The following is a 26,942-nucleotide window of genomic DNA, read 5'->3' on the forward strand; positions in this document are numbered from 1 at the left end:
GTCTGTCCTGGCCTTTATTGTACAAAATGGAAGAAAGCCGACGCTTCGTTGAGTGCGTGTGTGTGTGTGTGATGATTGCATAGTAGATGCTGAGCAGGATGGCTGAGGAGTGCAGCTGCAAACCCATTTGTGTTTTTTGTTTTTTTTTTGTGTGTGTGTGTGTTCTGTATTCTCACTGTAGTTTCTGTGTACACACACACGCGCACGCACAAATCCAAACCATAGCACAACACTTGCTATGCCTCGTTCACATCCTGCCACATTTGTATAGCAATTTTCTCTACTGATTCAGATGAGAGAGGGTTACATTCATCACCATGAAGTAAATAGCTTGTGGCATAACGGCAGGTACAAATAAGCTCTGATGATGCAATAATTTTGTATTATTGTAGTTTTATCAAAAGGAAGGTTCCCAGCTCTGTAGTTGGAGAGCTTCAGTTCCTGATTAGCATGCACCCTGCTGAGGTGCTGCAGAGTTGTGTATTGATTTATAAGGGCGACAGGAGAGGTTTGTGCTGGTGCTGGGAGCATGACATGCTTTGTAAGTAGTAGATCTGCATTCATGCTGAAATTTCTGTTTAAAAATGCCCATTAATGTGCTCGCACAACACGTTCTCTCTCTGTAAAATTAACAGATCATAAAAACATAGCAAGATCCCACATGGCTTCCCGTTTACTGTATTTGCTCACTACATAAGTTATAACACGGGCTATACATTATACCCAGTAAAACAGCATTTACACTCTGCCACACAAGCATGTATGCATTTTCCTTTATCCAAAACGTTTAGCGAGTGTGTGTTTTGACAAGGCTCTGCGTTTTTGCTTTTGAATATGTAAATAGTAGGAAAATTTGAATAGCACTGGGACTGTGAAATTCATTCTGACTGCTCTAATGCTGGCCGATCAGAACGCTTCAGTAAATTATTCAGTGCACGGTAAAAGTGAGCTGTGTGTGTGTGTGTGTGTGTGTGTGTGTGTGTGTGTGTGTGTGTGTGTGTGTTCACAATCCCACCCGTAGACACTCGATTTGTGAGGTTTTAGTGCACACAGTCACCCAGTGTTGCTGAAGTTGCAGGATGCACTGCCTCATGCGAGCGCACACACTAAGCTATGTACTGCAATGTCAAATAGGAGAGATTTCAAATATGTTGCATCCCACCACACATGCCCCGCTTCACTTCTGTCTCCCTCGTCTCCGCTCATTAGCTGTATACAGGCAGATGCGTAGATGCATGTCGTCTTGTAAAAGGTCAGTTGCCTCTCCCTTCTTTCCATCTCTCATCCCCTCCCCCCTTCTCTGAGATGGCACTTTGCTTCAGTTCGTCACAGGAGAAGGGAGAGCCTCGCTACTGTTGCTACGGAGAAATGTGTTTTGCCGAGTAGCATGCATTCTCACACACTTTCACGTGTGTGCGCGCGCAAGCAGAACTCGTGCGTCTCTCTTGTCACTTTAAACGCTCTCTCCTTGCATCAACTACATGCCATCCATTTACATTCTCATTACAGCCCATGTTGTGAGCCTGGCGTCTGGAACTAATCTATACTGACAATTGGGACTCTGAGCTGCTTGTGTGAAGCATCCCAACCCCCACTGTTACATCGAGCATGCTCAACAGTAGTTATATAATTTGCCACTCACTGCAGCGCACACTCAAACGCTGCATTTCTTTTTCTTTTTTTTTTTTTTAAATACACGTCCTCTAAATGAGAGAAATTCAGGGAAGAAATGGACGAATAAGAATGGCTTCACTCTCACATATTCACACAAGCAATCTCACAAATACACACATCCCCGGTTTTATACATAAATGCATTTATGTTGGTTATAAATGCATGTTTATAGTATTAACTGGGTAATCCCTGTGCAATATGAATTCGGATTGAATCCAGGTTTTTCTCTCTCTTGATTCAGTGTGTATCAATACGTTCAACAGACTGCATGATAACGTGTTGTACATTAAAGTACAGCTCGCATCACTCCTTCTAAGCATGATATTCGGCGAGCAGCTAATGTACTATCGTATTAGCTTGTGAAAACCCCTATGGCTACAGTCAGTGAGAAGCAGGAACCGGAAAATTCTCCCTGAACTTTAAGGTCGACGCTGATGACCAAGTGGAGGATGGAAACGTTAGTGTATCAAATAAAAGGAATGTCCTTAATACCACAAACATGTCCATGGATCTGTGCTTTTCTGGGTTAGTTGGTAAAACTAGATGAAAACGCAAAGCAGCAGACGCGCACACGTACTCGGCGAAATTTCTGTGCTGCATTGCTGCAGCAATCTAAAGAAGTTGCGACAGCAATTAAGAAGTACGTCGCTGCGAATATGAGATGTGGTGGAGAATCCAGAATTCAAACAGTGGAGTAGTATAAAGTAGATGAGGTATAAATAAATATTTATATAAGGGAAATTTTTTAAAAGGCTTGTTGTGAAACTACATTTTAGCATCCACTTTCTTGTAACAGTTACCACTGCTACTTTCCAAGATCATAATGTTCATACAGTATTTCAGGCAATTAACAGATGCTCTTTTTCCAGAGCAACGTATAGCGTTATAGTATAACGGCACGGTGGTGTAGTGGTTAGCGCTGTCGCTGTCGAGCCCCGTGGCCGGCGAGGGCCTTTCTGTGCGGAGTTTGCATGTTCTCCCCATGTCCGCGTGGGTTTCCTCCGGGTGCTCCGGTTTCCCCCACAGTCCAAAGACATGCAGGTTAGGTTAACTGGTGACTCTAAATTGACCGTAGGTGTGAATGTGAGTGTGAATGGTTGTCTGTGTCTATGTGTCGGCCCTGTGATGACCTGGCGACTTGTCCAGGGTGTACCCCGCCTTTCGCCCGTAGTCAGCTGGGATAGACTCCAGCTTGCCTGCGACCCTGTAGAACAGGATAAAGCGGCTAGAGATAATGAGATGAGATGAGATGAGACTTCAGCTAGTCCTGCTGGTTCAGGGAGTTGAACCAGCAACCTTTTGGTCCCAAAGCTGCTTCTCTAACCACTAGGCCATGGCTTCTCCCAGGGCCGATACTATATCAACAGACGCTTTCAACTCAAGTATTTTATTTTCTCTAGCCATAGTGTCTGAGGAAAATGTTACTTTTTTTTTTACATACATATCCGTATTCATTAGATTAGCTAACAGCGCTCAGCTCTCATTTATGATACGTTGGCTAGCAGAGAGCACTAATATGGACTGGTGTTAATACCTAGGATTTGGGAATTAATCTCAAGCCACAGTTGCACTATCAATATGTGATGTGCAACTAAGAATATATGCCCAAATTAGACCAAGAGTTTTATGTAAAAATAATGAATATAACTGATAGTCAGGACACGTAATCTATTTGTCCTGTGTGTAAGCTACTGTACCGATTTGTCCAACTCCTGGTTGAATATCCAATGAGCCTATCTAGTTATCTGAGCATTGGGGCTAAATTAGGTATTTGGAGCAAAATTGTTCCAATATGGACGTCCACTGAAGCCCTCAACGTCTCCTGTGGTGTGCTGGAAGCCTTAGTAAATCCATCATGCAGTGGCAGTGGAAGGGAAGGACCCGGCTCAGGTGTAGAATAGTGTTTCATGTTCCCCTCTAACACACTTAGGGAAAGGCTTTTTCATCATTGCAAGGTCCTCTTGAAGTGATTTTATGTAATCCATGAGTATCCACATGTGAGCGCAGTTTCTTTCGGCTTCCTCCCACTCACTGTGCCTCTCTGCCACTTGTTGGCATTGGTAACAGGATGTGTGATTGCTTGTGTAGCAGAATGCTGTGGGTCAGGAGCAGTGGTGTGGAGTGTAACAAAAAAAATGCAGCTACCAGAATATCTCATCATATGGAGTCTTTTAAAGCAATAGTTCGGGATTTTTGACATGAATCTGTATGGCATCCCCGTCAACAGTGTCGTGCAAACACACTGACTTACCCCCGACAGCATCCTGTGAGTCCAGTTCTTGTCTAGTTTTGGTCCAGATGAAAGTAGTCCGGCAAGTTTGTTGGGGTCACGAAAGTAAAGCATTTTTCTTCTCAAAACAGTATGTGTTCAAAAGAGTGATATATTTGCATCACAAAACCGTTGCCAAATAAAAAGTCAGACCTCGCAATTATTTGGCGCTATATTTTGTCTCCCTCGGTATCACTGCGCGCTGTCATGTTGACATCTGCGCAGGAATCAACACCTTTCCCATTGTTTGGCAGTGATTAGGAGTTCAGATCAGCGGCGCTAACAAGCTAATTTGAGAGCAAGAACAGCGACAAATTTATCACCTTCTATAACCTATACAATAATATATTTGTGAAAATGGTGCGCACTTGCGACTATCCAGGCTGTAGCAACAAAGATGTGGCTGAATCTCCGCACACATTTCACTGTTTTCCCATGACGGATGTGTCACTGAGGAAACTTTGGCTTGTTGCTCTGGGCTTCCATGTGGACTCCAAACAGGCAAAGGTAAAAAAGCTTCGTGTTTGCAGTGCGCACTTCAGCGACGACGACTATGTTTCTTCATGCCCAGGACTGAGGAAGAAACGGGTTTTGAAGAAAGCTGCTGTCCCTGCACCCCAGGTAAGAACAAAGTTGTACCGCCATGCTTTCAAGCGGACAGGCTTTCAAGAATCAGCTAGAGCTAGCTGCTAGCAACGTTGTGTTTTGAGACACGAATGAAAGACATGTTGTTATCTGCCCGTGACATTACGAGATACTGACATAGAGCAAACATATCCTAACTCCAGACACATTTGTACATTCCAAATTTACGCCAAGACAATGGTAACATTGAAATGAAAACATTGGACAGGACAATATCAATCCTCCCAGTTCTACCCATGGTATCAGTGCATAGTGACTGGGTGATGCACGGTGGCTGTGCAAACTAACAAAACACCTGTAGGCTACAACATGTAAAAAAGGAGTCAACACTTACTCTGAAGACAACTGACCATCGGGTCCAGCTGGCCTGGGACGCTTCTTCCAGTTAATTTTAGGAATGTGGAAAAACGTCTGCAAGACACCAACATTCAGGAGTGCAGGGAAGTCAGTGTGGTTTGTGATGCAGACAGCAGCTGGCACGCTGGCCTCCTCATCAATTGAAAGGTCTTGCATCTGTGGCATGATGAGATCCCATTCGTGGCAGCAGTAGCACTCCACCTCTGTCTGCATTACTTCACATTTGGAACAAGTACACCACCATTTGTCGGTCACCCGGTGTCTCGCGGCTCCAGCTTCACCTTCTTCCACTTCTCTGTCCACCCTTTCTCTCTCTGCCCGTTCTAACTCCATCTAGCGAATTTCTTCATCTGTATATTCGGGTTCATAAAGATATCCCTTTGGCTGTGAGATGAAGTCAATGTTTTCAACGTCGCTGTCGTAGTCAGACATGTTGTCGCTAACTTTGCTAGCAGTAAACAATGAATGAAACAGCCGTGGCTGTCACCTGGCGGCAGCGCGCAGTGATAAGAAGGGAGAGAAAATAGTGCCAAGCGATTTCGAGGTCTGACTTTTTATTTGGCAACGGTTTTGTGATGCAAATATATCACTCTTTTGAACACGTACTGTTTTGAGACGAAAAACGTTTTACTTTCGTGACCCCAACAAACTTGCCGGACTACTTTCATCTGGACCAAAACTGGACAAGAACTGGACTCGCAGGATGCGGTCAGGGGTAAGTCAGTGTGTTTGCACGACACTATTGATGAGGATGCCATACAGATTCATGTCAAAAATCCCGAACTATCCCTTTAAAGGGAATGCATGGGCACTTGCATTCAGTAGGCACCGTCTGTGAATGTTCATGAAAGTAGCTAGGGTGTGTAGTGATCAGCAGTCGTCATTCTGGGATCATCCGTTTTGAAATTAAGTTTCCAGAGGTGGACAATAACGAAGTACGTGTAATTGAGTACTGTACTTGAGTACACTTTTTGAGTATCTGTACTTGAGGTTTTTTTTTTTTTTTTTTTGGAAACTTATGACTTTAACTTCACTACATTTTGAAAGGCAAATATCGTACTTTTTACTCCACTACATTTCTGTCAAGGTCCTCATTATTCGTTACTATGAAGCAGCTTTGAAAGTGGGTGGGTTTCCCCCCACCTTTTCTAAAACGTGATTTGGTATTTTCGCAGGTGACACTGAGACAGCCGGTCAGTAATCACGAGTCACGTGACATCCATAGACTGTATAAAATCAAGATCATTGATTTCTCAGCAGCATTATTTGAACACGATCAGTTGATGGCAGAATGGAAGGAGGCAGTTGTTTTGGGGAATGCATGCACTCATGGCCATACCTAGAACCCATGTTTCAGTTTTCTGAAAGGAATAAAGATTTGTTTCATTTTAAATGTTTTGCTTTGCCAAGAACTCAACATCCAACCTGTGGAAGCATATTGAGGTGTGTGTGTGTGTGTGTGTGTGTGTGTGTGTGTGTGTGTGTGTGTGTGTGTATATATAAACGCTTTATTCCAAGAGAAAGCTTGCAGTGAAGTTGTCTGTGCTTTTAGAGCTAGCGATAACGTTACAATAGCTACGGTATGCAGTCTGGTTAGTCAGGTGACTTTCTATGGATTTGCCTGCCAAGTTGTCGTAGTCTTGTCCACGGCTAATATTAACACATAGCTAGTTAACTTGGACACTGTTAGCATGTAAAAACAGCGTTACGCTAACATGAATAACATTAACTTATCTGAAGTCCTTTCAGAAATGTACGTTTCAGCATAATCTTGCCAAATAAACAGAATGTAGAAAGCTTTCTTTTCTAGTAGCGTTAGCTACCCAATACGATTTCGAGTTTGAAAAGAGTTTGCTAACATGTCAGGTAGAGTTTCACTGGCTAGCTAGCTTAATGTTAAACCGCCATGATGGCACAGCATGTGTTCATTTTGTGAATTCACATTTCTGTCCTTGGTAACGGCGTTAGGTTTTGTAAGCGTTGTGGCAATAATGCAACAATCTGTTGACAGAAAATGTACTTTTAATACTTGAGTATTTTTAAAAGCAAGTACTTCAGTACTTAAGTAAAAATCTGACTGGACAACTTTCTCTTGTATCGGAGTAAAATTTGACCAGTGGGATCTGTACTTTGACTTAAGTAATGAAGTTGGGTACTTTGTCCACCTCTGACAGTTTCAAAGTGTTTGTCATATGCACAGTAAGGACATGTCCTCTTGCACAATGAAATTCTTAGTTTGCCGTCCACCATGAATGCTAATTACAACAGTAAATAGATGTAAGAAATAATACAAAGTAAAGGCAATTTTGTGCAAAATAGGCAGTATAATACAAAAATAAGGCAGTGATTGAATGTAGCAGCGAAAAGGGCAGTAGTGTGCGCTGTGGACTCTGCAGTGGTAGATGTTCTGCAGAGAGGGCAGTGGAGTTCTGGTGATCCTCTCAGCAGTCTTCACCACCCTCCGCAGGCGTTTGCGGTCCATAGCCGTAGTGTTGCCGTACCACACAGTGATGCAGTTGGTCAGGATGCTCTCAATCACGCAGCTGTAGAAGTTGCTGAGGATCTTGGGCGACATAGTGCCCTGAAAAGGTATTCATACCCCTTGAACTTTTTCACATTTTTCCACCTTACAACCACGAACTTAAAAGTTTTTTACTGAGATTTTGTGATAGACCAACACCGAGTAGCACATAATTGTGAAGTGAAACAAATGGTCTTCAAAGTTTTAAACAAATAAAAATCTGAAAAATGTGGTGTGCATTAGTATTCAGCCCCCTGTACTCTGATACCTCTAAATACAATCCAGTGCAATCAATTGCCTTCATAAGTCATCTAATTAGTTAATAGAGTCCTACTGTGTGTAATTTACTCTCAGCATAAATGCACTTGTTCTGTGAAGGCCTCAGTGGTTTGTTGGAGAACAAACAGCATCATGAAGACCAAAGAACTCACCAGACAGGTCAGGGATAAAGTTCTGGAGAAGTTTAAAGCAGGGTTAGGTTATAAAAAAAAATCCCAAGCTCTGAACATCTCAAGAAGCACTGTTCAATCCATCATTCAAAAATGGAAGAAGTATGGCACAACTGCAGACCTACTAAGACATGGCCGTCCACCTAAACTGACAGAGCGAGCAAGGAGAGCACTGGTCAGAGAAGCAGCCAAGAGGCCCATGATCACTCTGGAGGAGCTGCAGAAATCCACAGCTCAGGTGGGAGAATCTGTGCACAGGACAACTATAAGTCGTACACGCCACAAATCTGGCCTTTTTGGAAGAGTGGCGAGAAGAAAGCCATTGTTGAAAGACAGGCATAAGAAGTCCCGTTTGCAGTTTGCCAGAAGCCATGTAGGGGACACAGCAAACATGTGGAAGAAGGTGCTTTGGTCAGATGAGACCAAAGTTGAACATTTTGGCCTAAATGCAAAGCGCTATGTGTGGCGGAAAACTAACACTGCTCATCACCCTGCACACACCATCCCCACTGTGAAACATGGTGGTGGCAGCATCATGCTATGGGGATGCTTTTCTTCAGCAGGGACAGGGAAGCTGGTCAGAGTTGATGGGAAGAGGGATGGAGTTAAATACAGGGCAATCCTGGAAGAAAACCTGTTGGAGGCTGCAAAAGACTTGAGACTGGGAAGGAGATTCACCTTCCAGCAAGACAATGACCCCAAACATACAGCCAGAGCTACAATGGAATAGTTTAGATCAAAGAATATTCATGTGTTAGAATGGCCCAGTCAAAGTCCAGACCTAAATCCCACTGAGCATCTGTGGCAAGACTTGAAAATTGCTGTTCACAGACGCTGTCCATCCAATCTGGCTGAGCTTGAGCTATTTTGCAAAGAAGAATGGGCAAAAATTTCAGTGTCTAGATGTGCAAAGCTGGTAGAGACATACCACAAAAGCCTTGCAGCTGTAATTGCAGCAAAAGGTGGCTCTACAAAGTATTGACGCAGGGGGGCTGAATACTAACGCACACCACATTTTTCAGATTTTTATTTGTTTAAAATGTTGAAGACCATTTATCATTTTCATTTCACTTCACAATTATGTGCTACTCTGTATTGGTCTATCACATAAAATCTCAAGAAAAAACTTTTAAATTCGTGGTTGTAAGGTGGAAAAATGTGAAAAAGTTCAAGGGGTATGAATACTTTTTCAAGGCACTGTACCAAACTTCCTCAGCCTCCTCAGAAAGTATAGCTGCTGTTGAGCCTTCCTAACCAGCTGTGTGGTGTTAGGTGTCCATGTGAGGTCCTCACTGATGTGAACACCCAGGTATTTGAAGCTGCTCACCCTCTCCACCTCAAGCGCCCGGATGAACAGTGGCCGATGAGGTCTCCTCTCCTTCCTCATGTCCACTATCATCTCAAATTAAATTCCAAATTGTGTTTCTAGAGCTGCAATAATCACAATCTCAAAGGCACCTCATAAAAGCTGTGAATTACAACATTGCCATGGAATGGATCTGGTTCGTTTCTTCATTGTGGGCTTCAGAGTACACCCCTTTTCCCTAAAAGGCAACTAAAAATTATAAACTGCTTCTTTTTAATATTTTGTTCTTGTGTATGTTGTGTCTGTACGCAGTAAGAGGATGAAGAAAGTTGATAAGAAAGGAAAGGGGCTCAGGCACTTCTCCATGAAGGTGTGTGAGAAGGTGCAGATGAAAGGCACTACGTCCTATAACGAGGTGGCTGATGAACTGGTGGCAGAGTTCACCCACGCCAGCAGCCTCGCATCTACAGATTGTGTGAGTACAACAAATGCAAGGGGGAGGAGGGAGGGGAAGTAAACTGATAAAGATCTTAAAGTGCATATCCCGGGTAAATTCAGGAGCAAGATCAATGTAATTCTTCTATTTTATATTAAACTTTGGTCAAATATCTAACATTCTGCATTCTCTGCAATTTTTTTACCTTGCGCAATACCAGAAAAATTCAGTTGAAATCAAGCCATTTGAAGCGATTGGTCCGCCTCTGAAAAAACTCGGCATTTGAATTTCCCAGCAAACATTGATTTTCGTGATGTCATCTGCGGGACGCCTCCCTCTGAATCCTACGTCAGCGCTGGTTTATTTATGAGAAAACGACCTGGTGGTTTTCTGCAAATTTCTTCAACGTTATCACGTAATTATTAAAATGGTTAACAGATGTATCATAGGAGGGTGTAGCAACACCAATCTTGATGGGATTAGTACTCATCGTTTCCCAAAAGACCGGACAATGAGAGAGAAATGGGAGCGCTTGGTCTACACAGGCTGTGCACTGAAACCTTGCAAAGCTCTCGCAGCCTGCTGGCGCTTCCGCAGGTGACGTCACGAATCTGGCATTTGTCTGCTGCTTGTACCCCCCCCCCCAATCTTCTGCCCACCTATCTGGGAGCATTTTCTTTGACTATTCATTCGCAGAGGCAGTTCTCAAGCCATTATACTCAGATGAGGCGACAGCATAATTCTCATGAGCTCCCCTTGTGACATCAATTCTGAACGGCCTGTTGAAGCGCATGTTTTCTGACATAGGCAGCCCAAAAGAAATTGACTGGGTTGTCTTCTGTCAGTCTGTAGGTTGGTCAGTACTCCAGATACCCAAACGTATGTTCACAAACACTGAATAAGTGAATTTTTCATAATCTGTCCCCTTTAATGTACTTCTGTTCAATTTTATCTAGATCGAAACACTTCATCTCGAGCACCTTGTTTCTTAAGATACTGCAAAGAAAATCTATTCTAGACACACAGATACGTAGCTTGCTTTTTCACACGCTCACCTTTCCCCGACCCGAAAGTCCAAACTCTATTCAACAGACTATCCTTTGTTGCTCCTTGTAGCTCCAACCCAGAGAATGAAAATGTAAATCGTCCACAGTATTTAACCTCCACATGATATCAGAACAGTTACACCCAGTGTAGATCCCCAGCTGCCGATCGGTCACCAGTCACGTTCATGCAGAAGTATGGAAAGGTACGTGTTCAAAGCCATGTCTAGCTTGTACCGTGAGCTGCTTGTGTTATTCTTGGTGGCGTCTCAGTTAAGCTTTTCCCACATACAAATATTCCTGGTTAGTATTTGGCTGAGATAAATGTGAGGCTGGCACACAGACATCCTTTCTCACAAGACATCTGGAGGTTGGAGGTGTGTGTGATACTGTAAATGAATAAGTGAGCAGAGATTAATTGAATTACATAATGTACTGTTTATTTCAGAATAAAATGCTCTATTGAGCATATTATATTCTACTAGCTAACCAGTCGATTGCCTTGACCTTGAGTTGTCTGTAGCCTTTAAACACTAGCCTGAGTGTTGATTTGCTTCATGTTTTCTCTCTGAATATATATCGGTGCATTATATATTGGCTAACAGTTTTGCTGGCTCTGGATGTTATATATGTAGCTCAATACATTTTTTTTTTCTTCCTAGATAAGTAAATAGTACAGCTAATCTGGATGATTTTGAACAAGTGTTGGCATGCAACTATGGGCAGATTCGTTAGTGCAGTGGACAGAGTAACAGAGCTATTTATTTCTAAATTTTCTGCCAACAGATCACATTAATTCTAAACTGACATTATTTATAGGTCTACTTGTTTGGCAGTTATATAGGTTTATACTGTCCGTCCATCCATCCATTATCCGTAACTGCTTATCCTGTGCAGGGTCATGGGCAAGCTGGAGCCTATCTCAGTTGACTATGGGCGAGAGGTAGGGTACACCCTGGACAAGTCACCAGATCATCGCAGGGTTTATACTGTATTAAACCCAATTCAATTTGTTACCTGTCAAACAGGCTAATGACTATAGGTGCACAGTGATGAATATACAACCCCATTTCCAAAAAAGTTGGGATGCTGTGTAAACCTGTAAATAAAAACAGAATGCATCAATTTGCAAATCATGGAAACGTTATGTTTCTTTGAAAATAGTACAAAGACACCATATCAAATGTTGAAACTGAGAAATTTTATTTTTTGAAAAGCATATGCTCATTTTGAATTTGATGTCAGCAACACATTTCAGAAAATTTGGGACGGGCGTGTTTACTACTGTGTCTCGTCACCTCTACTTTTAACAACACTGTAAACGTTTGGGAAATGACGAGACAGATTGCTGTAGTTTTAAAAGAGAAATGTTGCCCCATTCTTGCCTGATGTACAATTTTAGTTGCTCAAAAGTTCGGGGTCTCCTTTGTCATATCTTATGCTTCATAATGTACCAAATGTTTTAAACAGGAGACAGGTCTGGACTGCAGGCAGGCCAGTTTAGCACCCGGACTCTTTTTTACTACGGAGCCATGCAGTTTTAATATGTGCAGAAAGCGGTTTGGTATTGTCTTGCTGAAAGAAGGAAGGCCTTCCCTGAAAACGATTTTGTCTGGATGGCAGCATATTGCTCTGAGGCATGTTTATATCATTCATCATTAATGATGCCTTCCCAGATGTACAAGCTACCCATGCCATGTGCACTAATGCACCCTCATACCATCACAGATGCTGGCTTTTGAGCTGTGCACTGATAACAAGCCGGATGGTCCCTCTTCTCTTTAGCCTGGAGGACGTAGGGTCCATGATTTCTAGAAAGAATTTCTACTTTTGATTCATCAGACCTCGGGACAGTTTTCCACTTCGCCTCAGTCCATTGTAAAAGAGCTCGGGCCCAGAGAAGGTGGCGGTGTTTCTGGATATTGTTTATATCTGGCTTTAACTTGCATTTGTGGATGCAGTAATGAACTGTTTTCACCGACGATAGTTTTCTGAAGTGTTCCTGAGCCCATACAGTGATTTCCACTACAGACACGTGTTTGCTTTTAATGCAGTGTCTCCTGAGGGCCTGAAGATCACAGGCATCCAGTATCAGTTTTCAGCCTTGTCTCTTGCATACAGAGATTTCTCCAGATTCTCTGAGTCTTTTAATGATGATCTGGACCACAGATGATGTGATGCCCAAATTCTTGGCAGTTTTACATTGAGGAACGTTATTCTTAAATTGTTGCACTGTTTGCCCACACAGTCTTTCACAGAGCGATGAACCCCCACCCCACCTTTACTTCTGAGAGACTCCGCCTCTCTGGGATGCTCTTTTTATACCCAATCATCTTACTGACCTGTTTCCAATTAAACAAATTAGGTTTTTGGGTTTGTTTTTTTTAGCATTACACAACTTTTTCAGTCTTTTCTTGCCCCTGTCCCAACTTTTCTGAAACGTGTTGCTGACATCAAATTCAAAATGAGCATATATTTTTTAAAACCAATAAAATTTCTCAATTTCAACATTTGATATGTCTTTGTACTATTTTCAATGAAATATCAGGTTTCCATGATTTGCAAGTTATCGCATTCTGTTTTTATTTACAGTTTACACAGCGTCCCAACTTTTTTGGAATTGGGGTTGTAGTAATAATAATAATAATAGGTTGTTGTCAGCCCTGCAGTAACCTGATGACTTGTCCAGGGTGTACCCTGCCTCTCGCTCATAGTCAGCTGGGACAGGCTCCAGCTTGCCTGCGACCCTGTAGAACAGGATAAGCGGCTACAGATAATGGATGGATGGATAATGAGTTGTAATTTCGATCACTGTAACAAAAAAAAAATCATAGACTCCCTGTTTACATTTTATGGACCCCTCATGGCCCCTGGACCCCATTTTGAGAACCACTGCATGAGTAAATTCCAAGTCACAATAAAAACAGAAAACAGCTTAAAGAATAGTCTGGGTTTGTTTTGTTTGTTTGTTTGTTTGTTTTTAAATGTATTAATGTGTGTGATTTATATAAAATGTCAGTACTTTTCACGATTAGTTCTGACAGGACACCTAATGCTGAATGGGCTTGAAATTAATCCCTTTAGTCCTTCTGGAATGTTAAAAGTGTAATTAAAAAAGATTTACCGACAGGTGCTGGAAGCAGCTCAGGTCTCAGAGGGGGTGTAAGGGGTTGCAGCTTTTACAGAGAATGAGTAAGAAGTGGAGACATTTTCAGGAAATGCTGTGTGTAATCTCTCTCTCTCTCTCTCTCTCTCTCTCTCTCTCTCTCTCTCTCTCTCTCTCTCTCTCTCTTTCTGTGTATTTTCTACAAGCAGCAGGCGTATGATCAGAAAAATATCCGCAGGCGTGTGTACGATGCACTGAATGTGTTGATGGCCATGAACATCATTTCCAAAGAGAAAAAGGAGATTCGCTGGATTGGTCTTCCCACTAACTCAGCACAGGAATGTCGCAATTTGGAGGTGGGTTTGAGGGAGAGAAACGTTTGTCACTTGAAACATCAGTTAAACCTCAAATTTGCCAACACAAAACTATGTCCTAAGGGTGTGACATGTAAAAGTATGACTCCGTGTTCTAGCTGTGGGTTTTGCTCGCTGAGGCTGACAATAACGGTATAGTTTCTCTCTTTGTCCTCATTACATATAATACCACTGGCAAAGCATAAAGTGCTATGGATAAAGCGCTTAATATTCTGAGTGTGTTCACAGTGATGGTGCTGTTCTGAAGGAGGGGAAAGAGAAATCTTTGCTTGTTACAAAATGCTAACACTGGAGTCTCCTCCTAAAAATGTTAAACACATCCTTATAGAAAACTTCACCATATCAATGATTTAGATTTTTTTTTCTTTGATGGTTAACAGCACATTTTGTATTTATTATTAGACTTAAATGGAGCATCTGTCAGACTAGTTTCTGTGAATGAGAAACGATAACACATTTGAATGAGTGATTTGCCTTGTGCTATTGTCAGAGCTTCCGTTATAGAAAATGAATCAACACTACCTAATCAGTCATATTTGAGAATTCGACTCTGTATAAAATATTACATTGGACAGTAATTAATGGGTTTAGCTTTTTTATATATATATATATATATATATATATATATATATATATATATATATATATATATACATTAGAATATTGTGGAAAAAGTTCAGTATTTTCCATCATTTTTCTATTTTAATCAGTATGGCATACAGTACAAAAACAAAAAAAACCCATCTCAAAATATTAGAATATTTGAGTTTGAGTAAAACAGTATGAACACAGTGTATCTCTCGGTCTAGTTCAGTACACACAACCACAATCATGGGGAAGACTGCTGACTTGACTGTTGTCCAGAAGATGATCACTGATACCCTCCACAAGGAGGGTAAGCCACAAAAGGTCATTGCTGAAAAGGGTGGCTGGAAAAGGTGCACAAGTAACAGGGATGGCTGCAGTCTTGAGAGGATTGTCAAGAAAAGTTGATTCAAGAACTTGGGAGAGCTTCACAAGGAGTGGACTGAGGCTGGTGTCAGTGTATCAAGACCCATCACGAACAGACATCTTCAAGAAAGGGGATATAACTTTCTCATTCCTAATATCAGGCTACTCCTGAGCCAGAGACCATGTCAGAAGTGTCTCATCTGGGCTAAGGAGAGAAAGAAATGGACTGTTGCTCAGTGGTCCAAAGTCCTCTTTTCAGATGAAAGTACATTTTGCATTTAATTTGGAAATCATGGTTCTAGAGTCTGGAGGAAGAGTGGAGAGGCACAGAATCCAAGGTGTTTGAAGCCCAGTGTGAAGTTTCCACAGTCTGTGATGATTTGGGGTGCCATGTCATCTGCTGGTGTTGGTCCACTGTATTTTATCAAGTCCAAAGTCAACACAGCCATCTACCAGGAGATTTTAGAGCACTTCATGCTTCCATCTGCTGACGAGCTTTTTGGAGATGCTGATTTCCTTTTCCAGCAGGACTTAGCACCTACCCACAGTGCCAAAACTACTACCAAATGGTTTGCTGACCATGATATTACTGTGTTTGATTGGCCAGCCAACTTGCCTGACCTGAACCCCATAGAGAATCTATGGGGTATTGTCAAGAGGAAGATGAGAAACACCTGACCCAAAAATACAGATACGCTGAAGGCCACTATCAAAGCAACCTGGGCTTCAATAACACCCCAGCAGTGCCACAGACTGATCACCTCCATGCCACACCGCATTGATACAGTAATTCAACCAAGTATTGAGTGTATAAATGAATATAGTTTTCAGAAGTTGGACATTTCTGTATTGTAAATCCTTTTTTTGATTGATCTTAGGGAATATTCTAATAATTTGAGATACTGGATTTCTGATTTTCATGAGCTATAAGCCATAATCATCAAAATTAAAACAAAAAAGGCTTTAAATATTTCACTTTACATGTTATGAATATAGAATATATGAAAGTTTACCTTTTTTGAATTAAATTATGAAAAAAAAAGGAACTTTTTCATGGTATTCTAATTTTTTGAGATGCACTAGTGTGTGTGTGTGTGTGTGTGTGTGTATATATATACACACACACATTTTAAAAAAAAAAAATCTCCTTCTCACCCCCGGCGGGGGGTGGTATCCATGTCATCCTCAAGCTCGGGTCCTCTACCAGAGGCCTGGGAGTTTGAGGGTTCTGCGCAGTATCTTCGATGTTCCTAGTACTGCACTCTTTTGGACTGAGGCTTCAGATGTTGTTCCTGGGATTTGCTGGAGCCACTCTCCCAGTTTGGGGGTTACTGCCCCAAGTGCCCCCACTACCACGGGGACCACGCAACCCTTGACCTTCCACATCCGTTCCAGCTGCTCTTTCAACCCTTGATACTTCTCAAGTTTCTCATGTTCCTTCTTCTTGATGTTGGCATCAGCTGGGATCGCCACATCTATCACCACCACCCTCTTCTGCTCTTTGTCCACCACCACTATGTCTGGTTGGTTAGCCAGGATCTGTTTGTCAGTCTGGAAGCTGAAGTCCCACAGAACCTTGGCCCTGTTGTTCTCAGCCACCTTCTGTGGTATGGCCCATTGGGACTTGGGTACTTCTATTCCATACTGGTTGCAGATGTTCCTGTATACTATCCCAGCCACTTGGTTGTGCCATATATATATATATATATATATATATATATATATATATATATATATATATAAAATCACATCAGCAGTCAAAAGTTACACTTCATGTCTTAACGTAATGATGGATGTCGTTTCTCTACGGTACTTAGCTGGGCGGTTCTTGACATAATATGGGTTACTACAGTTTGGATTATGGATTACTATTCCACATAGGGCTATTTACTGTATTTTTATTATTTACTGTTTGATCTCCAACACAAATTGCATTAATTTAAATTTTGACAAAGCACTTGTTAATTGAAAAGCATTCCGAATGACTACCTCACGAAGCTGGTTAAGAGAATATCAGTGTGCAAAGCATCGTCAAGGTAAACGTTGGCTACTTTGAAGAATCTAAAATATTAAACACAGTTTTTCTTAACACCTTTTTTTTTTGTTTGTTTGTTTGTTTACCACATAATTTCATGTATATTCCATAAGTTATTTCATAGTTTTGATGTCTTCAGTATTGTTCTCCAATGTAGAAAACAATCTATGAATGAGGTGTGTCCAAATTTTTGACTGGTACTGTGTATATGGGTCCGTCTCAGAAACTGGTCTCTCATTTGGGACATTATGGTCAAAAAATTAATTTTCTAATTTTACTGTTTTTTTTTTTTTTGTTTGTTTTTTTTTGCATTTACCTAACACTCAATGTTTCTTTTGTCATGTTTAATAAGAATAAAGGTAGTATCTTGCTTTATCTGGCCTCCACTGTGGAAATTTTTTTTTTTAATTACAATTCAAATGCTTTTGTAAAATTGATTTACATATAACATCATGAATTAAAGCCCGTCCTTCACAGATGAATGAAAATATTGAATACATTTCCTCTTTTTGATTGCTTGGGTTAAAAATGCCAAGTTATGATGACTGAATTGATTCTTCACTTAAATATGAATAATATGATACATTTTGGGTATTTGATATGGCGAAATAGGACACAATGGAAAAATCAAGAACACACCGGAAAGACGAGAATAACGGCGGTGGTAAAAGAACAGCGACTGTACCGGCTGAGGTCGCACGGGTCTCTGCTGCGGCGCACAAGCAACGGGACATCACTACTGCACCGGACAGAGCGGGGGCGGGGCTAAATGACTGGCCGTAGGTTCAATCAAAAGTCCGATCTAAATTGACCATGGTTGCAAAATATTGGCCAAAAATATGCAAACACTACGAAATATGAAAGTAAGATGAAAAAGAAACATTCTATTGCCTTATACTGCAAGACTAAAACAAAATAAAACTGTCAAAACTCACCTTTTCAGTGATAACGTCCGAACAGATCACCCGCGTAACAGAAAGATCGCAAATGGAAGCACGATCAACTTCTAACTGTTGGAGTGGAAAATTCCATTCTACACATGCAAATTGTTAGCGTGTGTCCTTCCCCGCACACAAATAACACGCTACGGTAAAAAATAGACCACAACTCATTTTATAGCTCAGAAATTCATTCAAGACCAGCTACCATCGTAACATATTCTGTAAGAAACATATTCTATACCTAACTTTCAGCTTTCATTTTAAAAAACAAAATCGCAGATTTATAACTAAATTTTTATATGGTGTAGTGATTTTAAGTTACTACTTTTGGTGAGGTGACCTTGACCCTGAGGCTTTCCGTTTAGATCAAAACACACAATCGTATTGGTTTTGGGTATGTAGAAAATGGAGTTACAATGGTGATGTATTTTGCATGATGTTTTATTACGGTTATGATTATTCTGTGAGCGCACCAATCCTTTGGTGTATAAAGTTACAACTTAAAATACAATTAGTGATAACTGTGGACTTTTCAGTGGACTACAACCTTTTTAAGGGAATGCGATGTCAACCATTTATCATGTCCCAGATCAAGCCGCCATTTTTGCCAAATTCTGAATAGAGTATTCACATCAAAGATTTAGTTTTATCTGTATTATTTCTTTCATCATTTTATTTCAAATTAAAACCAACATCACCATTCAAAACCGTATAGTTTATTGACTGAGAGTATATTTAGTGGGGTACCCCCACAGTACCCAGTTTCTGAGACCGACCCATATATATCTCATCTCATTATCTCTAGCCGCTTTATCCTGTTCTACAGTGTCGCAGGCGAGCTGGAGCCTATCCCAGCTGACTACGGGCGAAAGGCGGGGTACACCCTGGACAAGTCACCAGGTCACCCATATATATCTCATACCCAAATAAAACCATAAATAAAAAAGCATATATTGAAACAGGGGCGGCACGGTGGTGTAGTGGTTAGCGCTGTCGCCTCACAGCAAGAAGGTCCGGGTTCGAGCCCCGTGGCCGGCGAGGGCCTTTCTGTGCGGAGTTTGCATGTTCTCCCTGTGTCTGCGTGGGTTTCCTCCGGGTGCTCCGGTTTCCTCCACGGTCCAAAGACATGCAAGTTAGGTTAACTGGTGTCTCTAAATTGAGCGTAGGTGTGAATGTGAGTGTGAATGGTTGTCTGTGTCTATGTGTCAGCCCTGTGATGACCTGGCGACTTGTCCAGGGTGTACCCCGCCTTTCGCCCATAGTCAGCTGGGATAGGCTCCAGCTTGCCTGCGACCCTGTAGGACAGGATAAAGCGGGTACAGATAATGAGATGAGATATTGAAACAGTTTTGTTAATGCAATTTACACAAGTACTGTGTGTATACACTGTGTGTTTGCATGGTGGGTGTTTTAATAGTCCTCTGAGAGCATCTGATATGATGCCAATGAGAGGCAGGGAGGCTTTGTGGCAGGCTGTAGAGCAAAATTAAAGTGGAAAGGAGAAGGCTTGAGGCAGCCTCCCTGGTTTTTATTATGCATATATACAAGGTCCTGTAAAACACACTGGCTTTTACCTGCCTGAATTGATTTCTTTTCAGTTGTGTGTGTGTGTGTGTGTGTGTGTGTGTGTGTGTTACATGTTGGAAAGCAAGTGGAAGTGGAACCTTGGCATTCACATGTTCGATTTCTTTTTTCTTTGTGTGTGTTTCAGTTGGAGAAGCAGAAGCGGCTGGAAAGAATCCGACAGAAAAGAAGCCAGCTAGAGGAGCTAATACTACAGGTTTGTACCATCATTGACTATGTATTATAGTGTATGTGCATTTGTGTGTGTGGGGTGTACTTTTCTGCAGTGGGTTCTTTCAGAACGCATGTAGCCCTGCCCTTAAGTTAATTCAGATCAGAATGCTGAGTGTATGTTTAGTCAAATTTGTTAACACCGTACTATTCATGTACTTTCATTTCAACTTTCTCAGTACTTTTGTCAGTGACTGATTCAGGTCATTTAAATATCAGCTCAGTTCGTGATGTATCAAAATAGGTTAGAAGCCATTTGTAGCAACTTTTGCGTTTGGGCAATGAGGAACAGGGAGACAGGCTTCACAATGCAGGTGTGGTTTTATTTTTAACCTGGCACTTTTAAGTGCTTTCAACATATGCACACTCTCTCTGGTTACTGGCTATCTAAAAGACACATTAATAGACAGCTAGTAATTAGACACCGGTATAAGGGCCTGGTCCTACAACAGTGATAACTATAACTGTATACCTCTGCCTGAATTTAGTTCCAGTCTGGAGCAGTCACACCACAACTATAATCCCCACTATGACATCGGTTGGTCCTGACACTCGGGTAAATAAATCCATGCAACTTATGAATAGTCATCCAAGTTTTTTTCAAGTAGTAGCGCATTATTCCGGGTCATACTGTACAGCTTGGACTTCAAAACAACCCATGTACACACTCCAGTGGTTGATAAAATATGGATAGGTCATGGATTACGGAAATTTAAATTAAAAAAAAAAAAAAGGATTCAAAATATGGAGTGGTTATGGATTTTAATACGGATGCTAATAATGTACGGGTTGGTCACGGATGTTTCAGTATATTACAGACTGGTTATGGATTTCATACGGATGATGCATCACGGATAAAAAAAAAATTAAAAAGTCTAAAACAATTAAATGTTTGGACTGCCAAAGTTCATAATTAAAATATCTTACCTGCATTTATATGTTTACTTTATTAATTTTGCGATTGATATTTCCCAGAAAACATCACACATCCATGAATAAAATATATCTGTGCTTTTGTATTATATTTTTTTTATTGTCCGTGAATCTGTAGTCCATGACGTCATGATGCAACAAGGATGTACGAAGATGCCCGGGGAAAACAGCACGTGCTCCGACAACGTCACATGTAAACAATTACCTGATTGGTCAGATGTTTTCTCGGATCAGGTTCAGGCCTGGAAAAATCACTTGATACGGATAAACCCAGGCCTGGGCTACAGGTATCGTTATCAGTCTGGTGTGACCACCAACCACAATAAACTGCAGGGGACCGATTTTGTTTATAGTTATCGTTTATACCTATAGTTATAGAGTGAGTTATCGGTGTTGTGGGACCGGGCCTTAACTCATCACGTTACCTGCTGGTTCAACCCGACTCCTCGCTGTGCACAGCCGACGCTCAACCACGCCCCCGCTGCCACACCACTAAACCAAAGATGAAGCTGATCATAGCCATTTTAGCTAACACTTGTGTTGAACAGAATCATGTTTGATATGATATATTTTGAGACTGTGAATAGAGTGGTGAAATTGATGCTCAGAGAGTGAAATCTATCTCCTGTCTCTTTATGACCAATTTGAGCTAGTTACCTAGCATTTAACCAGCTGGCTCGCTGTTTGGAATGGCAGGAGACTATGAAGACATTTTCATGTTGCATATTTATAGATGCTGCTATTTCTTAATTAAGGTAGTAAAGGTTTATAGGCTATTTTTAATAGTTCTCTGGTATTAAAACTACACTAATACTAATAAAATGACCTATTATTGTATTGTAATTATTTTATTGGTTTAAAATTGCATGTTAACACTTGGAATAGAATCAAGTGGATGGAGTGAAAGACCTTTCTCTTAGCATATTATTAGTACCCATAGCCAGGCTTTATCCCAGTGCAAGGACAGAACTAATTGAGAGAAAGAATGTAGGAAATTGGGAAAGGAAATGTCTCATCTCGTCTCATCTCATTATCTGTAGCCGCTTTATCCTGTCCTACAGGGTCGCAGGCGAGCTGGAGCCTATCCCAGCTGACTACGGGCGAAAGGCGGGGTACACCCTGGACAAGTCGCCAGGTCATCACAGGGTTGACACATAGACACAGACAACCATTCACACTCACATTCACACCTACGGTCAATTTAGAGTCACCAGTTAACCTAACCTGCATGTCTTTGGACTGTGGGGGAAACCGGAGCACCCGGAGGAAACCCACGCGGACACGGGGAGAACATGCAAACTCCGCACAGAAAGGCCCTCGCCGGCTACGGGGCTCGAACCCGGACCTTCTTGCTGTGAGGCGACAGCGCTAACCACTACACCACCGTGCCGCCCCGAAAGGAAATGTCATTGTGTGAATCAATTCTGCACATAACAGCACTCTTAATGTAGTAATTGTTTCAGCAGGGCAGAGGTCCAAGTGTCTTCTCGCTCCCACACTGAAATTTAAAACTCCCCTGACCTGCACAACCTTTTTCCATGAACTACATGTGTTAGAAATAATTATTCATAATAATTTTCATTTATCACATGCTACGTGTTTTACTGTAGTGCCCCTCGCACACTAAACAGCTTTCAGGGAAGTGTGTATGTGTTGGCAGTACATGCTACGTAAGGTACTGACCACTCTGTCTCTATCCTTGAGCAGCAGATAGCCTTTAAGAACCTGGTGAAGAGGAATCAAGCCAATGAAGCAGCTTCAAAATCCCGACCTCCACCCGGCTCCGTCATTCAGCTTCCCTTTATCATTCTCAATACAGACGTGCGCACAGTCATCGACTGCTCCATCTCCAGTGACAAGTACATCTCTCTCTCTCTCTCTCTCTCTCTCTCTCTCTCTCTGTGTCCATGCCATCTGTGGCTGGATTATAACTCAAATCTCTCTTTATGCTTTCAAATGTAAAAACATTGACCAAAATTCACAAGGAAACAAAATCAATTTCTGCATCTTTTTCTTTGCTAATTCTACCCTTTCTAGCTCTTATGAAAGTTACCTGCTTATATTTGACCATTCTCGCAAAAGTCATTTTTCTGCCTGTAGTCTCACATAGATCACTACATTCCTCGTTGCAGATGTGAATACCTCTTTAACTTTGACAACATGTTTGAGATCCATGATGACATCGAGATCCTGAAGCGTATGGGTATGTCCCTGGGGCTGGAGAATGGCACATGCACCGCAGAGAACCTCAGTGTGGCCAAGTCTCTTGTGCCCAAATCACTTGAGAGTTATGTCACAGGTAGGCTGCGTCATACATCTGATATGCAAGAAGTCTTCGTTTCATGCTTGTGTAAAAGACTCCTTTATAGTTTTTAATATTCTTGTTTCTGTATTTAATCTTTTCCTAGGCATGGCCAAGAAATCCAACAGAACCACTCCCAATTCTACAAGGTATAGTTCTTTCAGTATATTGATAGTACTGTAATAACAATTGAGCTCCGCTATATTCATTATATTCATTTCAAATAAGGCTTTAAAGGAACAGTCCACCGTACTTCCATAATGAAATATGCTCTTATCTGAATTGAGACGAGCTGATCCGTACCTCTCCGAGCTTTGCGCGACCTCCCAGTCAGTCAGACGCAGTCAGACGCGCTGTCACTCCTGTTAGCAATGTAGCTAGGCTCAGTATGGCCAATGGTATTTTTGGGGGCTGTAGTTAGATGCGACCAAACTCTTACACGTTTTTCCTGTTTACATAGGTTTATATGACCAGTGATATGAAACAAGTTCAGTTACACAAATTGAAACGTAGCGATTTTCTATGCTATGGAAAGTGCGCACTATAATGACAGGCGTACTAACACCTTCTGCGCGCTTCGACAGCGCATTGATATCTGAGCTCCGTATCAATGCGCTGCCGAAGCGCGCAGAAGGTGTTAGTACGCCTGTCATTATAGTGCGCACTTTCCATAGCATAGAAAATCACTACGTTTCAATTTGTGTAACTGAACTTATTTCATATCACTGGTCATATAAACCTATGTAAACAAGAAAAACGCGGAAGAGTTTGGTCGCATCTAACTACAGCCCCCAAAAATACCATTGGCCATACTGAGCCTAGCTACATTGCTAACAGGAGTGACAGCGTGTCTGACTGCATCTGACTGACTGGGAGGTCGCGCAAAGCTCGGATAGGTACGGAGCAGCTCGTCTCAATTCAGATAAGAGCATATTTCATTATGGAAATACGGTGGACTGTTCCTTTAAGCCCACTAGTGTATGGTATTGGGGAATCCACAATTCTCATGATTTTTAACTTCCTGTTATATTTGAGCAATTGTTCCTTTACACATTACTAGCACTGGCAATCAAAGTGGCATCTAGATAAAGCAACGTAGCATAAACGTTTTGGTTTTATAGTCCATTTTTAGAACAAAATCTGGCATGTAACCGAAAATAAGGATTCCTGTTAAGCCAGCAGTACTTCATAAACATGTAACTGATTTGTCATTGCCTGAATTATGTCTCTGGGAAGTTTTGGGAAATATGACACACTTTCTTCAGTCATCTTAAAATGTACAGTTTCCCCACATGTGCTGTTTTACAGCATCATTGTTCTGAATGTATAATATGCCTGATTGATATTTATACAAGCGGCTTCACTTCTTCTCTCTCTAGTCAAAGCAGCACTGCTCCCTCATACACCTCCGAATCTCGGGGTCAGACACCCAGTTCCTTCAACGAGGAAGAGGATGACGACGACGATGAAGACGAAGACGATGATGACGAGGATGAGCCCTCTTCTCCAGAATGATCTCGGAAAGCAGCGTGCTAACGCCTCATGCTTCTCTGAGATTGGGCCTCTGTCCCGCCGTTTGACTTTCTGCCAAATCCACAGGTGGAATGAGACACTGGGAATAAGCTTCCACTTGCTTGTGATGTGATATTCCAACCTCTCCATCTGTTTATCCCTCTATATTACTGATCTCTGTTTTTATCGATCGATCGATCTATTTTGTGCACACGTGCATCCACGCACGTGCGCACGCACACACACTGGTTTTATATCTTGAGGAGGCGATCAGTTGTGTTCTAATGGTGCTTTTGCCAACAAACCTCAGGTCAGGCACGAGGAGGGAGTACATGCTGGTAGGAATTTCACATCGACAGCTTTCAGTTGGTCTTCACACTGCCTCAAACATCTTTTCACTCAGTAAAGTCCCACTGTATTTATTACTGTCCTGTTCAAAGATGAACTCCTTATCATTGTAATTCCTTGTATTTAGGTAACAGCTAATGCTTTATTATTTGTTTGTCTTGTTTGCATCTCCCCCACATGCGCTGTTAAGAAATCGATAGCTTAACTGTTTCCGTGTTCACAGTATGGAAGGAATTTGTGTGCTCTTCAGAAAAGGGGGGGGGGGAATCATTCGTATGTGTTCTTAAGATTCTTTACAGTTTTGTTGTGCATTACATAGTTTACTCATTTCTTGACCTTACTCCAATAGAATGAAATGGGAGAAAAAATGAAATCACTATAATGAGATTAGCATATTTGTCTGGGTATATATGCCCTGAAGAGACGCATGCTAGGGAGTGAAGTGTTTTTGTAAGCGTGATGTGTAGAGTAGCATTTTCTGCTAATGTCTGTTTTTACGCTAGACATTTATAGTCAATATGAAATGGCCGACATCAGGGACATTTCCCTCTTTGACCTACTCAGGTCAGCATTTTAAACCTGGAATCTTATTTGAAAACCCAAAAGAATAATATTATTACTTGTATTTTCCTCTGATGGTTCCTACTTCAGTTTGGATATGTATATGTAAACATAAACATATAATTTTGCTTACTTCTCTGTGTCTTCAGCAAATCCTTATTCTGTACAACCAGCCATACAGGGTTACATTCATTTCATGTCCTGTGGCACGTTGTGAAAAATTCCTGCTGCCTGTTATACCTTTTTACAAAAAAAAAAAAATATATATATATATATATATATATATATATATATATATATATATATATATATATGAGTGATTCCACGCTTATGGGTACTGAAATGGGGACATGAACTTATTTTTAAAAATTCACCTAAAACCATTTCTTTTTTATGATGAATGATATGAATGATATGTTAAAAGATAACTTTAATTTTCTGAGATGTAATAAAAACATATTTATATGCCAAAGTCAGAACGTAACAGAAGTGTTGTGGACATATATATTCTCAATTTTAACAATGTAGAATTACTTTTTGAAACATAGGAAGGTGATGCTTTAGCAAATATAATTAATAAACATGTGTAGTAGAATAAACGTGCACATTCTTTCAATAAGATTAACATGGTATAGAGCTAGATTGTAATTAATTTGTAACAGACGCGAGATGGACAATCATAACAGAAGTAATGTAACAGACATCATTTTGGAACTCATAGGCTTGACTTTGGCATATAAATATGTTTTTATTACATCTCAGAAAATTAAAGTTATCTTTTAACATATCATTCATTAAAGATTACATGTTTTGTGACCTGATGGTAAAAAAAGAAATGGTTTTAGGTGAATTTTTAAAAATAAGTTCATGTCCCCATTTCAGTACCTATAAGCGTGGAATCACTCATATATATTTATTTTTAGGGCGGCATGGTGGTGTAGTGGTTAGCGCTGTCGCCTCACAGCAAGAAGGTCCGGGTTCGAGCCCCGGGGCCGGCGAGGGCCTTTCTGTGCGGAGTTTGCATGTTCTCCCCGTGTCCGTGTGGGTTTCCTCCAGGTGCTCCGGTTTCCCCCACAGTCCAAAGACATGCAGGTTAGGTTAACTGGTGACTCTAAATTGACCGTAGGTGTGAATGTGAGTGTGAATGGTTGTGTCTATGTGCAGCCCTGTGATGACCTGGCGACTTGTCCAGGGTGTACCCCGCCTTTCGCCCGTAGTCAGCTGGGATAGGCTCCAGCTTGCCTGCGACCCTGTAGAACAGGATAAAGCGGCTAGAGATAATGAGATGAGATATATATTTTTAGATTTTTTGGGGGGCTTTTTTCACCTTTTTATTATTGGATAGGACAGTGTAGAGACAGGAAATGAGCGGGAGAGAGAGAGAT

At 41.3% G+C, this 26,942-nt stretch overlaps 1 protein-coding gene across 1 annotated transcript in view; it reads left to right on the plus strand.

Moving 5' to 3' along the window:
- The window catches only part of tfdp2 (transcription factor Dp-2), an 88,451-nt gene extending 62,762 nt beyond the window's left edge, over positions 1 to 25,689 (plus strand). Inside the window, exons 8-14 of the mRNA XM_060944118.1 lie at positions 9,534 to 9,696; positions 14,016 to 14,162; positions 19,819 to 19,887; positions 22,542 to 22,693; positions 22,967 to 23,133; positions 23,243 to 23,285; positions 24,516 to 25,689. Coding sequence (XP_060800101.1) covers positions 9,534 to 9,696; positions 14,016 to 14,162; positions 19,819 to 19,887; positions 22,542 to 22,693; positions 22,967 to 23,133; positions 23,243 to 23,285; positions 24,516 to 24,651 — 877 coding nt within the window. The 3' untranslated portion in view covers positions 24,652 to 25,689. The remainder of the gene's footprint in view (positions 1 to 9,533; positions 9,697 to 14,015; positions 14,163 to 19,818; positions 19,888 to 22,541; positions 22,694 to 22,966; positions 23,134 to 23,242; positions 23,286 to 24,515) is intronic.
- Positions 25,690 to 26,942: the final 1,253 nt, after the last annotated feature.

The sequence above is a fragment of the Neoarius graeffei genome, chromosome 17 (genome assembly GCF_027579695.1).
Source record: "Neoarius graeffei isolate fNeoGra1 chromosome 17, fNeoGra1.pri, whole genome shotgun sequence".
NCBI lineage: Eukaryota > Metazoa > Chordata > Actinopteri > Siluriformes > Ariidae > Neoarius > Neoarius graeffei.